We start from the raw sequence: 13,797 nt of genomic DNA, 5'->3' as shown, positions 1-13,797 counted from the left end.
AAAAATCCTGCAAAGACAGTACTATCAGGGTACTCCTATGAGTACCAGATTACTTATAATAAATTATCTCTACTAAAGGGACCACAGCAACAACAGCCATCACTGACTGTGCATTCACTAACTACAAAGCCCTGGGCTAAGCACATTAAATATATTACTTCTCATTGCACAAACCTGCAAGATATTATTCTTTCATTATAGGTAATGAACGTGATGCTCAGCTTGCCTTGGATCATGCAACCAGTGACATAAGCAGGACTCAAAGCTCATTCTGACTTAACCCCAAAGCCCTGTACTTGACTAGAAAACATGTCTATAAATTAGTGTTGCTGAGGTCCAAGAGGCTTGTCCAACCTCCTGTGTTCCCACTATACTCTATCCAAAGTGATCAGAATCTGGAAGACCAAATTAGTTCTCTGAAGAGGGTGCAGATAGCCAGAAACGTAGGGGCCATTTCTGAACAGGATGATTCCCCACATGCCATTCCCAGAACAGTGCTCAGACTGCTCTCAGACATCTCAAGTTGTTATCTGAACATCCCATAGGTAAAGATTTTATAGCTGTTTTGTTCATCCATCCGCCCACCAACCTGCCCAGCCAGCCAAACATCCATACTCCCATCCATTTTTTAACTAAACATTTACTATGTGCCAGGCACTGTTGTTGTTTTCAACGAACTTGCAGTCTAGTGGGGGCAACAATGAAAAAGCAGGCTCGCATAACTTCAGCATGAAAGTTCTCTGCATAGCGAATGACAAAGTGCTAAAGGCAGGGACATCTAATATGCTGAAGGGTCAGAAAAGGAAGACAACATCTAGGCTAAGACCTGAAGGATGTGAGGCAGTTGTCCTAATAAGGGTGAGGGCCAGGTGAATTGATGAGCAAGGCCCAGAGGGACCCTAGCATCTCATGAGATGGACCTCTATCTACCTCTCAGATGCCATCACAGTCTGTGCTCTCCCTCATTCTCTTTGATTTAGCCATGCTCCCTAGCTTCTGTTTCTTGAACAAACCAAGTTCATTCTTGCCTCAGGGTGTTTGTAAGTGCCATTCCTTCTGCCTAGAACGCTTGTTCTCAAAGTTTTGTGTACGTGACTTTCTTTTATCAGTCGGGCCTTACTCATACAGAGAAGCTGCCCCTGACCACCCTACTCCCTGCCTGCTAGTTCCTCCCCACCCCATCACCCTATTTTACTGCCTTCATGCATAGATCTTGATTTAAAAAAATCATCTTGTTGGTTTGTGTGCTTATTTATGGTCTGTCTTCCCTACCCCCACACAAGAATGCATAGGATTTTGCCTCTCTTGAATAGTGCTGTATTTCTCAGCATCTTTAACAGAGTCTGACATAAAATATGCCCTTCATAAGTATTTGTAGAATAAAAGACTAAATGGATGAATGCACAAACAAATTCATCCAATTAAAAAACTTCTGTATAGCTGGGGCATAGAAAATGGGGAACAGCAAGAGCCAAAGGTATCTGCAGGGACGAGACCCATGCAGTGCTCAAAAGTCCTGCTAAGGAAATTAGATTTTATTCCAAAAGTAACTAGACCTTCAGTGCCAAGACAGGACTATAGTTACGGCAGAGACCACAGAAGTTTGGAAACTGAGAAAAGAGATAAGTTGTCTTCTGATAGGCCCTCCTATCTGAGTCGCTTGTCAACTTTGTGAGCTGTGAAGACAAGCTGACCTCCTTGCTTAGTGCTTTAGTTTGTCATAGAGGACAGGCATCCTAAGATAAGAGAGAAAAAGCAGTCCAACAGGGGAAGTGGGGAAGACAGATTTTAAGGAGGCTGTAGAGAATCAAAAACCAGAGTCCAAAGTCTGGCAAGTAGAAGAACATACAGATGGGGGAAGAAATTAGGAACAGAAGGAGGTAGTTGGCAGCAGTGCTTGGTGCCCCTTACAGCATGTGGTGTAGGCTCTCAGGAATACTTGAATGAATGTCTATCAAGGGACCCTGAAGCCTGTGTAGGAAACAAGAGGGCAAAGGGAGAAGGTACAATGAGGGCACTCAGCTCTGTTCTTTGGTTAGAGAAATGATGTAGGAAGAGGTTGGAAATGGAGGGAGGTGAAGAGTAGGCTGAGAGTGGTGTTGCAGGGAGCCTGGGTTGTTGAACCACAACTCACACTGCTAGGGGATGGGCCCATCCTGGCAAGGAAGAGAGTGTAATCTGCTCACAGAAGATTCATCATCAGTGTGATCCAGGGGATTAACGATGAAACTGGAAGGATGTAAAGAAGAAAGAACCAATGATATTGTTAAATCAAACCTATGGAAGCTAACATATTTGATAAGAAGTATCTACTATGTCGCAGGCATCATGCTAAGCAAGTGCTTTACACATTCGCTTATGTAATACTTGCAAGAACCCTAGAAAGTAAAACAAACTGAGGTTTAAAAAGCATACTTAATTTGTACAAGTGACGCAGTTAGATAGTAGTAGAGCTGGGATTTGAACACAGGTCTACCTGACTTCAGAGACTAAGCTCTGAGGAGAGATACTTAAGGTATAAGAAATCAATATAGCAAGAAGTGAAGCACCAGTCAGCTGGCCTGGACACTGGCTGTTTGCACCTCCTTTGTCTCATCACACAAGTCATTGCTCCTTACTCTGCTCAGAGCCCTAATGTTACCTGGGCACACGCCCCTAGCTGACTCCCTGTCTCATGGCTTGGTTTTCCAGAGTGAAGCATCTATCCCAGGCCTGTGACAATAAGCATGTGTATCCCCCTGACCACAGTATGTGGTTTAGGTTATAAATATGATCTAAGCCTGTTTAATAATCATGGATCTCAGAGCTTCTGGACAAGACTCTGACTTTCCTGCTGGACTTTGACCTGGATTAACATGGGTCAGGGGCTATTGCAGCTATCTTGCCAACAGATGCTAGATCTGCCACGGAGTTCAAGAATGAATCCAATCCAGAGGTGGGCAGAGCCCAGAAAAAGACTGACAGACTGACTTGTATTGATATTGTCTAAACCCTGAACCCAGCTGTTTCTTAGGCTAGATCTATCCTGAACTTTTCAGTGATGTGAGTCAATAAATTCCTTGCTTTTAAGGTAAATTTGTCTGCATTTTCTGTTACCGTCAATCAGGAGTCCTCATATACCACATTCATACGGAAAGCATCTGCCTATGTGACTAAGGATAGAAGCATCTATCAAGGAGGGGAGAGAACAAAATGCTACTACTGGGGCCACCCACTTAACAGAGATGGAAGTTTTCCAATGCAAATCACCAAATTGGAGGAGAGGCAAGATTCAGTCCTGCCTGGTGAATAATTCTAACTAACCAAATGTCTGAACATCTTATTCTGGAAAAATAGAACATTTAATAAGTCTGGATTTGCTTAGCTGACAATTTCATCTCTCAGAAAGTTAAGAGAAAATGCTATTCTGTCTTTATTCTGACTCAGAAGGTAGAACAAATTGTTTTGTTTTGTTTTTAAAGGAAGGAACCTTGGGCAAACATGATTATGAGATTTTGAGAGTTTATTAAGAGCATAAGAACAAATTTTAAAAGTTCAAAGAAAATCTAGGGACAATATGATGGCTTAAGACCCTAAAAGGGAAGGTAGCTAAATAGATACAGAATGGAGCCCTTCCAAAACCAAAATCTGATAATTATAAAATCTTCGAATAGGAAAAAGTAACAGTATCCAAATCTTAGCTAGCAAATTAATCCTGAATGGTTCAAGGCTGATATTATTTATCAATCACAGAACTCTCATTCTCAAGTTATCCTTGACCCAGTGCCCATGATGGATTGAACAAAGCAGGGACATAAGAAGGAACCCAAAAAGAAACCAATGTAACAACACAGGGCTCTCAGAGTTCACATTATAAAAGGACATGCAAAAGAAATGAAATGTGGGGCACAATGTCAAGCCCAAATCCGTGGTGGGATGGGCCCACAAGGATGTAGCCGAAATGGTCAAGTCTAGAAAGAGCTGACATTTGTTTGAAGCAAAGCAAGACAAAAACAAACTTTTTTTTTTTTCCAAAGAATTAAAATAAAGGAGAGAGGGTCTTTTAAAAAATATGAGATATTGGTATCTCTACTTCGGGAAGATGACACAACATAAATAAAGCCAAATTCTTCAATTTCTTGATTTAGTTCTGTTATCTTCATTAAGAAAAATGATTTTCACCAAGAAAAGGACAACCACCTTAAGAGAGACTGAAAGTGCAAGATGGAGAGAAAGATGGGAAAAGCCCAGCCATCAGCATCCCAGGGCCTTCTGGGAACTTGGACAGGGGCTCAAAACACCTCTTAGCTGATCTCTGAAGAATAAAAGATAACAGGGAAAATGCCAGAATACTAGAGACTGGCCAACAGCATCTTTATTTTCAAAAGAGGAAAAAAAGACTCCATTAACCACAAGACTAGAGAGCCTACCACCAACCTCTGCTAAGCTGCATTCTCAACCAGGCAGATTTCAGAGCATGCAAGAAAGGAAGAGCTGAGAAAAAGGCAAGCAACTCAGTAGAAAAATGGGCAGAGAATAGATACAGGCAATTCACTGAAGAGAAAATACAAATGGCCGATAAATATAAAAGATCCCCCTAATCATGGAAATACACATTAAAACAACCAGATACTATTTATCTATGCAGCAGCTCAGCAAAAATTTAAAAGTCTGATAATATCAACAACTGGCAAAAATGTAGGTAAATAAGTACTCTCACTAGTAGAACATACAGCTTTCTTTAAGTGGCAATTTGGTGGTATTGATTAAAATTAAAAATGTATGGTATTTAACCCAGCAACCTGAAAGATTCACACATGCAGAGACCTGTAGAAGGTTTTTCATTACAGGACTATTTATAAAAGTAAAAGATGAGATAAACTATCCAAAGTTTGGCCCATGCTTAGATACACTACAGTCCTATAAAATACTTTACAAAATAAAGTCAATCTATACAAACTGATACAGAATGATCATTAAGATGTTATCATTCATACTTTTAAAAAAGCACAAAAGAAACCTATATATTTCCATAAGTGCATATATGTATATAAATGAATAAAAAATAATTTAAGAGGATATCCATTAACCTAGTAACAGAGAATATCTGTCTATACTTTTTTACGTCTTTTATAATTAAAAAGGTCTTCACTTATTATATAATTAAATATATACATTTAACAACTATGTATATAACAAAAAGTCAGACCCAGTGAGCATTAGAGACCAGCATGTGTACCAGGAGTAAGACCTATCAGGCCTACTCAGTTCCTTTTTCCTGGGATGATGAAGGAAATGCCAATGGCACTATGAACAGAGTGCCCACAGACTAACCGCAGGGACTTCACATCATCATCATGGACACAACAGGAAATTCAAGCTGGACAACAACGCTAGAAGGCACGGCCAAACTTGACTGAGTACCTACAGTCAAGAGTTACTGATCCAGAGCTCACGTGGAATCGTAACATATTCATTTATTCTTTCAGTTTCTCAACAGACATTTGAGATCTTACTATGTGTCAAGCATGAAGAAGATACCAAGACGATCCCTGCCTGAAGCTTAGGATACTGAAAAGTAGACAGAAGGGAAAACTTAAAAAAAAACCAAAAAACAAAAAAAACTGTGACACTCACCTGAGGTGTTACGGAGGCTGCAAGAGTAGGGCCTGACCCCAACCTGGCCTCTTAAAGGAGATCACCATCTATACCAAAAGCCTAGTTCACCTCAAGAAAGGGAACATGAATCTTGAAGTACCTCTAATACCAAAAATTGCATACATGTGAGTTGGAAAAGGTTGACAAGCTAAAACACAACATGTGAAATCCATTTCTGTCACTAAAATATCCTGCCTTTAGGCTGCTGGAGCTCCCTTTTGTTTTGAGGCCTCACTAAAAGATCACTGTCAAAGAGACCTCTGAGTTAAACAAGGTATCTGGATAGTGAAGAATGAGGCCCATGTCTGATGAGGGGTAGCTAAAGGCACACCCTGACTTTTCCAGGCCCATCCGACCCTCTCCAAGCCCCTGACTCCAGTCATTACTCCCCTGCCTTCTCTCAGGGAATCACTGAGAGACAACAGACTCAGGAATTTCAACATCCCCTCGGTTTGCTCATCAGAAGGGGCAGATGGAAGATAGCTACCTGGTCAGACCCCATCAGCATGGTGAGCAGTCTATGGCAAACTTAGTTTGCAAGGTCTTTTTTGTCCTTCCTCTCTTCCCCAATTTGGTGCCCTAAGGTTGTCCCTTCCACCACAAAGAAAAGACAAACTGAGAAACACACACCAAGTTCCAAGGCTTTGTATCACAGGCAGTCATTTCACCTTCCCAGGCCTTCATGTTTCTCTGTCTAATGAAGAGCATGGACTAGAATCTAGGGGGTTCCCAGGGGTCCCTAATTCCTAGGCTGCAGACCGGTACCAGTCTGTGGCCCATTAGGAACTGAGCCACACAGCAGGAGCTGAGCAGCAGGTGAGCGAGCCAAGTTTCATCTGTATTTGCAGCCACTCACCAGCACTAGCATTGCTGCCTCAACTCCACCTCATCATCAGGCATTAGATTCTCATAGGAGCACCGGTCCCTAGTGCCAAAAAGGCTGGGAACCACTGGACTAGATAACTTCTAGGGGACCTTCCAGCTCTGACAGGCAACGTGTGTTTGCCACGTATGCGTTCTCTTCCAGAAAGAATTCATTGTTTAAAAAGACTTCAAAGAGAGGGCAGTGCTTAATACAAGTGGATGAACGGTGGAAATTTGGCACCCAAGAGTTCTTATTTGGGTCCTGATCCCAGTGTTGGAAGCAGTGACAGGGACCCTCCATTGGGACTGACCTCTTCAGTGATGACCGAGACAGCACCTGTGCGGCCTGGTTCATGGCCCTGACCCAAGCGTTCATGTCCTCCTGGGTGTCGGCACTGAAATAGTAGGTCCTCATGCCCGACTGCTCGGCCTGAGAGCCCCTGGTGGAGCTATTATAGATGAGCGCTCGCATCCCCGCATGCACGGCCTGCAAGATTGGGATGGAAACCCAGATTAGTGCACGTTTCACTTCTAGGAGCAAAAATAAGGAGACACTCGGGCCACGTTCTCCCCTCTTCCAGACTAAAAGTCCAAGCACCACCCTGCTTGTTTCCACACCTGGAAATGCCACAGCTGGATTCCCCTTAGTGCAGTCAGGCCCAGGGGCAGCTGTGCCGACTCCCCCACAGGAGTGCCCTGCAGCTGTACCTGTTTCAGACTTATCTTACTCCTGTGTAGGGAGGGGCACACAGTCAAGGCTTATGTGAGAAAGACTTTAAATAAACCCTCATTTCACAGAAGCAGACTCTCGGGAATCCCCGTTTTGGTTCTTCTGAAGCACACAATTACTGGAACTGAGTCAAAAACCAGCTGCAACAGCAGGTGGCTCAGTGCAGATATTCACTGTGCTTCACGGTTTAGGCATGAAATGTGCTGTGTACTCATTAAAGAAGCTGCTGTTCTGCTTCTCCCAAGAGGCACTACAAAGTTTGACAAGCTAACATTTGACTGAAAATCCTCGCACACCTACTATGTGCTAGGAAGCCTTAAGGTGCTTTCACATGTATCCTTGCAAAGAGCCTATGAAGAGGTACCGAGAATGACCACTGAAAAGCAACTGGGATCGTTTGCAAACAAGAGGCAACTCCAGTGTTCCCCTTGTGCTCTGATAAGCAGGGGCCTATCTTAATCTTGTCAGGAAGAGCCTTACCAAACCTACATAGGAAGATGGTGTTAAAAAAAAAAAAAAAAAAAAAAAGGAAGATTTACTGAATGACTACTATGTGTCTCCTGGGAACTTCCACAACTTTAAACTCATTTTAATCCCTTGACAGGTAGGGACAGAATCTATGTTTTACAGATGTGGCAAATGAAGGTCTGAGATGTTAAGTAACTTCTCCAGATTTCCACATCCAGTAACAGATTATTCATAGCACTTATCATTATCTGGTATTATTTATCTTAATACTGTTTATCATCTATCTGTCTCTTCCCTCTAGAATATAAGATCCATGAGAGCAGGGGTTTTGTCTATGATGTTCACTACTGTATTCCCAGGAACAGTGCCTGGCACATAGTAGGTGCCCAATAAATATTTGTTGAATGAATGTAGAGCTGGAGCCGGGATTTACACCCAGGTCTGTCTGACTCTGAGTCCAAGCTCTCTGTACAATGCTTCCAGGTCCTATGCAAAAATGAGTATGATTATATAGACCACTGCTCTGATAATCTGGATCCAGAATGAAAGGCAAATTCCATGCAAGGACCAGTCAGAGAAATAAAATCAGAGAACCAATTAGAAGCTGGAAAATGACATGCTAGAATCACTAACGGTCACAAATGAAACCTCTCAGATGAACTGTTAGCATTTACTTCTCCACACACTAACATTCAGGTCCAAAATGCATGTTAAATATGGGCTTGCTTCTGACATTCACGTATCTGAATCCATCCAGCTCAGTGCCAAGGAATTGCAGGCAAACTTGGGCTGCAGCAGAGAGTCCCTACATCAACCAAATCAAACCTGATTTCCTTCTTTACATGTCCCAGGAAGGATTCCTCCTATTTAAACAAGGTGGAAATATGGCAATAAGAACAGATTGAGAAAGGACCTATGCATGTCTTATTGTGAATCAGCAGAAATTCTTGGAAAGTTCCCCTGGACAATGACCCCATAAGATCTCTGACACCCCCTTCCAGAATTTCTGCCCAGCCACAGATGGTTCTGGGACAGGCGCTCACCCCATCGGACACGAGGCCACCCACAAGCACAGGAAACCCATAAGCGTATGAGAGCGCAGGTCCCTGCTATACAGGTTTCATGGAGCCAGCTTTGTCCAGGAAATCAACACGGGACACACTTCAAACAAGGAGAGTTTGCATGTCTTTCATGGGCCTTGGGAGTTAGATCCATCGTTACAAAAGGGTTAAAAAAGATCACAAACACAACCTCAGTCACTAATTAAACTGCCAGCATGTGCTGTGCCAGCTACACTTGGCTCTGAAGAACAGGTTCCCAACTACATGCTGCCTGTGCCTGGGCATATTAAATGTGTTAACTGTGAAGCCAAGAAGTACAGGGAGTTCCCCTTCCATCTGGCCAAGTGACCCAAGTCCAAAGTGCCCTAAGCCTGAGGAAGATGCCAGAGCCAAGATGATTTGAAGTCACATCTTGAAGGTACTCCCTTCCCCTCTGCTCTGCACTTTCCAATTAACACAATCCTACTAGGTAACTTTGCATGACTGACCAGAAACCAGGCTATACCTAAAGGAAATGAAACTTGCACTCCAAATGCCAGTAGAGTGGACCTTCAATCCATCCCACCCTCACCATCCCTAGGGGGCCTAGGAAACGTTAACGGTGAAGGGATTATGGAGGCCATTGAAGGAGATGGCTTCAAGATCCCCCAAGTTTGGGCCTGACCATCACCTTCCTAGAGCCTCAACGCCTGGCTATGAAGATGCCAGAGGCTGTCAAAGGACAGCCATCAATTATCATAGCCTCACTCCAAATGCCACAAAGACAAAGGAAGTAGAAAAGCGGTTTTACTGTTAAAGGGATTTCCCTAGGAGTTTTCAATGAGCCAGAAAACAAACCAAATTTGATTCTAATTGCTTTTCAACAAGATAAACAAAATGGACAAACCTGAAAATTTCTTCAACAGGCAGGCAGGCCCCTAATCCTCAATGTAAGTTTTCATACTAAAACTGATAAAAATCCATTATGAGGGACTGTCATTTGCAGTAAGTGGCTGGATGCTTGTTAGACTGGCTGACTACAGTGATAAGAAAGCATGAGAAGGCTGTGTCCAATTTGTAATCACAGGACTAGAAGTGACAGGGAAAGAAGGGTTTAAACACTTCAGCAAGGCTGGAGGACTCAAAAGCTCAGATACAAATGAAAGAAATTGTGATGTGATATTACTCTTGGGTAAAGAATTTATAACTTTGTTAATATGAGTTTGAAATGCTCTAGCTTAACTTCTTCCCCCTCCCCACAAAAACACTGCTTTTATGAAGCCATTTTTGGGAACACCATTATTTTAGGATGGAATGACAGTACTGGAGGAGAGGGAGCAATACCTTAAAGGAATACTTGCGACTTATGCGGTCCTCAGGAGCCACAGGTGAGACCACGTAGCTGGGCAGAGGGACACTCCCAAGGACCGCTTCCTCTCGGCTGTCTTTGAATTGAAAGACACATCAGAATAAACTTGTGTAGCACCTTCCCGGGGCTGGTTCATACCACTGCTCTAGTTCAGGTCTCCCAATCTCTCCCCAAGACAACTGCATTCACTGAAGGTCCATTTGGCTTTTCCCTAGGGACCCTTGTGCTAATGTTAGAACTACACAGGTGAATAAGACAGAGCCCTCTCCCCATGGGTGGAGACATGTAAACACGCTCAACTCAACCTGCTAACTCCTAAAACACAACAGAATACCAAGTTGTGCAGGAATACACAGGCAGGAGTGGCACTGTCTGGGGAAGTCAAGAAGGCTGCAGAAGGTGATATTTAAAGTGTCTGAAAGGATGGGGAAGGGCATTCTGTGTGGAGCAAACCTCATAGGCAAAGTTAGAGCATGTGTGAAATATTCTAATTTCTACATCTATTCTCATATTTTTCTAAACCATCTTCATTACCAGAGGCAACTTCCTGATCACAGTTAGTCCTGTCGCTTTCCTACTCAGAGGCACTCACTGAATGCCAGCTGGATACAGAATGAAGCCCAACTTCTTCTGCCCAGTGTCAACAGCCCTTGTGCCTTTTGGCCCTTACTCACCTCCTGAGCCTTATCTCCTAGTACATCCTCCATGCAAGACCTACTTTGACCTTGCAGGTCTGTCATTCCACCTACTTTTGCTTCTAGAACTTAAGTTGTTTCCTCTGCTTGGAATGTCCACCGCTCCCCTACACACAAAGCTCTACCCATCCCTAAAAGCCCAACTCAAATCCCATCTCTTCTAAGAAGACTCCTCAAATTCTCCAATATGCAATTAACTTCTTGCCCTCTCTAACCTGCCCAAGGACTCTGGATGTCTTCTAAACTGCAGCGGTCTCCAACCTTTTTGGCACCATGGACCAGTGCTCCTATGAGACTCTAAGGCCTGATGATCTGAGATGGAGCTGAGGTGGTGATGCTAGCGCTGGGGAGAAGCTGCAAATACAGATGAAGCTTTGCTCGCTTGCCCGCTGCTCACTTCCTGCTGTGCGACCCGGTTTCTAACAGACCACGGACTGGTACCAGTCTGTGGCCCAGGGGTGGGGGACTCCTGTTCTGAAGCATCAATCACAGCCTTTTCTGAAAAGTAAGCTATTTCTTCCTCCATATTTTGAGGCTTATTTCCTTCTCACCACCGCATAGCCCCTAACTCTATGCACCGGGGCTCCATAATTGTTCATTTGGCCAACTCAATTCAATATCGTGCCCATCCAATATCAAAGTGGATAAACCTAGGTATCAAGTTACTAAACAAGATTTATCTATACTTTCCACCTCTCCAGATTGTGTCAAAGGTATGCTTATGTCCCAAGTAGGGCAGAAGCTGACAACTCCAGATCTTCAAACCCTAAGTAGCAGGCAAATCAGATTTATTTTAGCTGAACAAATGATACTTCCAGTGCTAAGACTGGTAAAAATGAAGTCATCAACCATCCATGTAAGTAAAAGTGAACACTTTGTCAAGACAATAGGTTATTAATTAAGCTCAGGCCACTGGTCCATTCACTAGATTTGAGAAGACCACATCTGCATCACCTCATCACCCCCCGCCCAGCACAAAGAGCCCTTAGTGGCCTGAGACTCAGCTTACCTTTGTAGTAAAACAAGCAATAATCCGCAAGCACAAACCACCTCCTTTTCCACAGCCTCATCCCAGAACTGTCCTGTAAAGCAAAGAAAACTAATCAGGGCAATGTCTGAGCTTACTGCTCCCCGTCCCCAATCTTGATTTGCCCATATTCACTCTTTCTATCAACAAATTAATGATTTTTTATTGCAAACCCATTCTTTGACTAGGGCATTAAAATTTAGATTCAGTGATGGTTTATCCCTGGGAAATTTCTGTTTGTTTCCTGGAAACAGATTAATACATTATAAGCATCCTTCTTTTAGAAAACCAAGATATGAATTTAAAAATGCACTTCTTCCATTAAGAAGATATCAGCTTTTAACAAAAAGGAAGCTGTTTATTTATTTATTATTTAATTTTATTTCAATTCTATGCTATAAAATACCTTCTCTTATGCCAATTAGAAAAACGATTTATATAGTATGAACAAAGAGTTTAGGTTAGTTAATTAATCAATGAGGCAAAATTCTCATTTGACCAAGTTCGGTTCTCTGCCATAAAGAACTGATTTTATGGTGTGTTTTCCTTCCATTCAATGTAAAGAGACTTGGATTTTCTTGCTATCAAATTATCTCATAACAAAAATCTGTCTTTTTCATTTAAAGTGTCGATCATTACATTTATTTAAAAAAACGAAAAAAAAAACATGGCCAGGGTGGGAAAATAGCAGTGTGTTAGGGTCAGTTTTCTCTCAAACCTAGGAAATTCCAGAGTCACTTTTAGCTGTTAAAATGGTCTTTCTTCTGCAAAAGTTTTTGACAGGCTTAAATTAAAAAAAAAAAAAAAATCTGACAGTTTCTAAACCTAACGACATGAAGTCTGTTCATTCTCCATTTACTAAAGTAGTAAAAACAATTTTAATTTGCTGAGTTCATGCATTTCATGGTTTTATCTTCTGCAATGACCAGATAATCTCTCAGGTCTTGGCATATATTTGCTTTGTTTGGAAAACTCCTCTCCTTCTTTCCATACCTGGTTCAAACGTCACTCTCTCTGGGAAGCCTTCCAAGACTCCTCAAGCACAGCTACATTCTCTCTGCTGTGTGTCCATGACCCTCCACACAGACCTCTGTTATAGTTACAGCACAGCCAAGGGGCCTTGGCTAGGGCATAGGGGTTGGGGAGAAAAATTATTTAAAATCCCTTCCCTCTCCTTCCACATTTCAAAGGAGCATCCTTTTGTTTAATGAGGATAGGGACACAAATGGAAAAAGTCAGAGGGTTAAGTTTCTCAGGTAAGAAAAGAGATGAACAGAGAGAGAGGTGAGAGTGAGAACAGAGCTGTGAGGGAAGGAACAGCATTAAGAGAAGGGTGTTGCCAGAAGAGGCTAGAGAGCTATAGGAGTTGCTGTGGGAGCAGAAATGGGGGAGAGAGATTTCATGAGCATTTTCAAGGGATTTTTTTCGTTTGATGTGCAATGTAATGCCCGCCTCTGTCTTCCCATAACTCCTTTAGTAAAAAAAATTTACATCATTGCTCTTGGCGTTTGTGTTTTTTTAGATGGCATGATATGTGAGAGATTATGCTAGGTGATGATATGACATGTGAGAGATGTGTCTGTTTCCCTTGGCAGACTGAGTTCCTCGAGGTCAGGAACCACATGTTAGTCATCTCATTATATCTGCTATGGGAGCACTTAGAACATCAGCACTTGGTGAATTAATGGATGGATGGAGGAATGGCAAGGAGAGAAAAAAGGAGACAAAAGGGACTTGGTCTCTGTCCCTGGGAGCTCACAGCCTATCCATGGCCAGAGGGCCAGAAGCAGAACAACTAGTGGTGAAGACAGAGATGAAGGATGGCCTGGAGGCAGAAGGAACTGACAGGGCTTCAAGGCCCAATGAAAGTGGGAGGAGGAGCTGGTGATGGTGCGGAGTTTTCTAACCTCAGTGCCTGGAAGAATGGTGGTATGGTCACCAAATCCAGAAAAAGCAGGTTAGCAGGG

General features: G+C 42.7%; 1 protein-coding gene across 9 annotated transcripts in view; it reads right to left on the bottom strand.

Moving 5' to 3' along the window:
- PLEKHA7 (pleckstrin homology domain containing A7) overlaps positions 1 to 13,797 on the bottom strand; it is a 123,089-nt gene that overhangs the window by 51,953 nt on the left and 57,339 nt on the right. For all 9 annotated transcript variants that reach the window (XR_003046128.1, XM_015589625.2, XM_025046373.1 and 6 more), the window contains 3 exons: positions 11,813 to 11,885; positions 10,084 to 10,184; positions 6,813 to 6,988 (listed from right to left, as the gene is read on the bottom strand). Coding sequence is in view for 8 of the 9 variants with exons in the window: in XM_015589625.2 (XP_015445111.1) it covers positions 6,813 to 6,988; positions 10,084 to 10,184; positions 11,813 to 11,885 (350 nt within the window). In the remaining variant the exon portion in view is untranslated. The remainder of the gene's footprint in view (positions 1 to 6,812; positions 6,989 to 10,083; positions 10,185 to 11,812; positions 11,886 to 13,797) is intronic.

The sequence above is a fragment of the Pteropus alecto genome, unplaced genomic scaffold (genome assembly GCF_000325575.1).
Source record: "Pteropus alecto unplaced genomic scaffold, ASM32557v1 scaffold120, whole genome shotgun sequence".
In the NCBI taxonomy this organism is placed as follows: Eukaryota; Metazoa; Chordata; class Mammalia; order Chiroptera; family Pteropodidae; genus Pteropus; species Pteropus alecto.
Note: the sequence above shows the minus strand (reverse complement) of the source record. Positions and strands in the feature narration are given on the sequence as shown.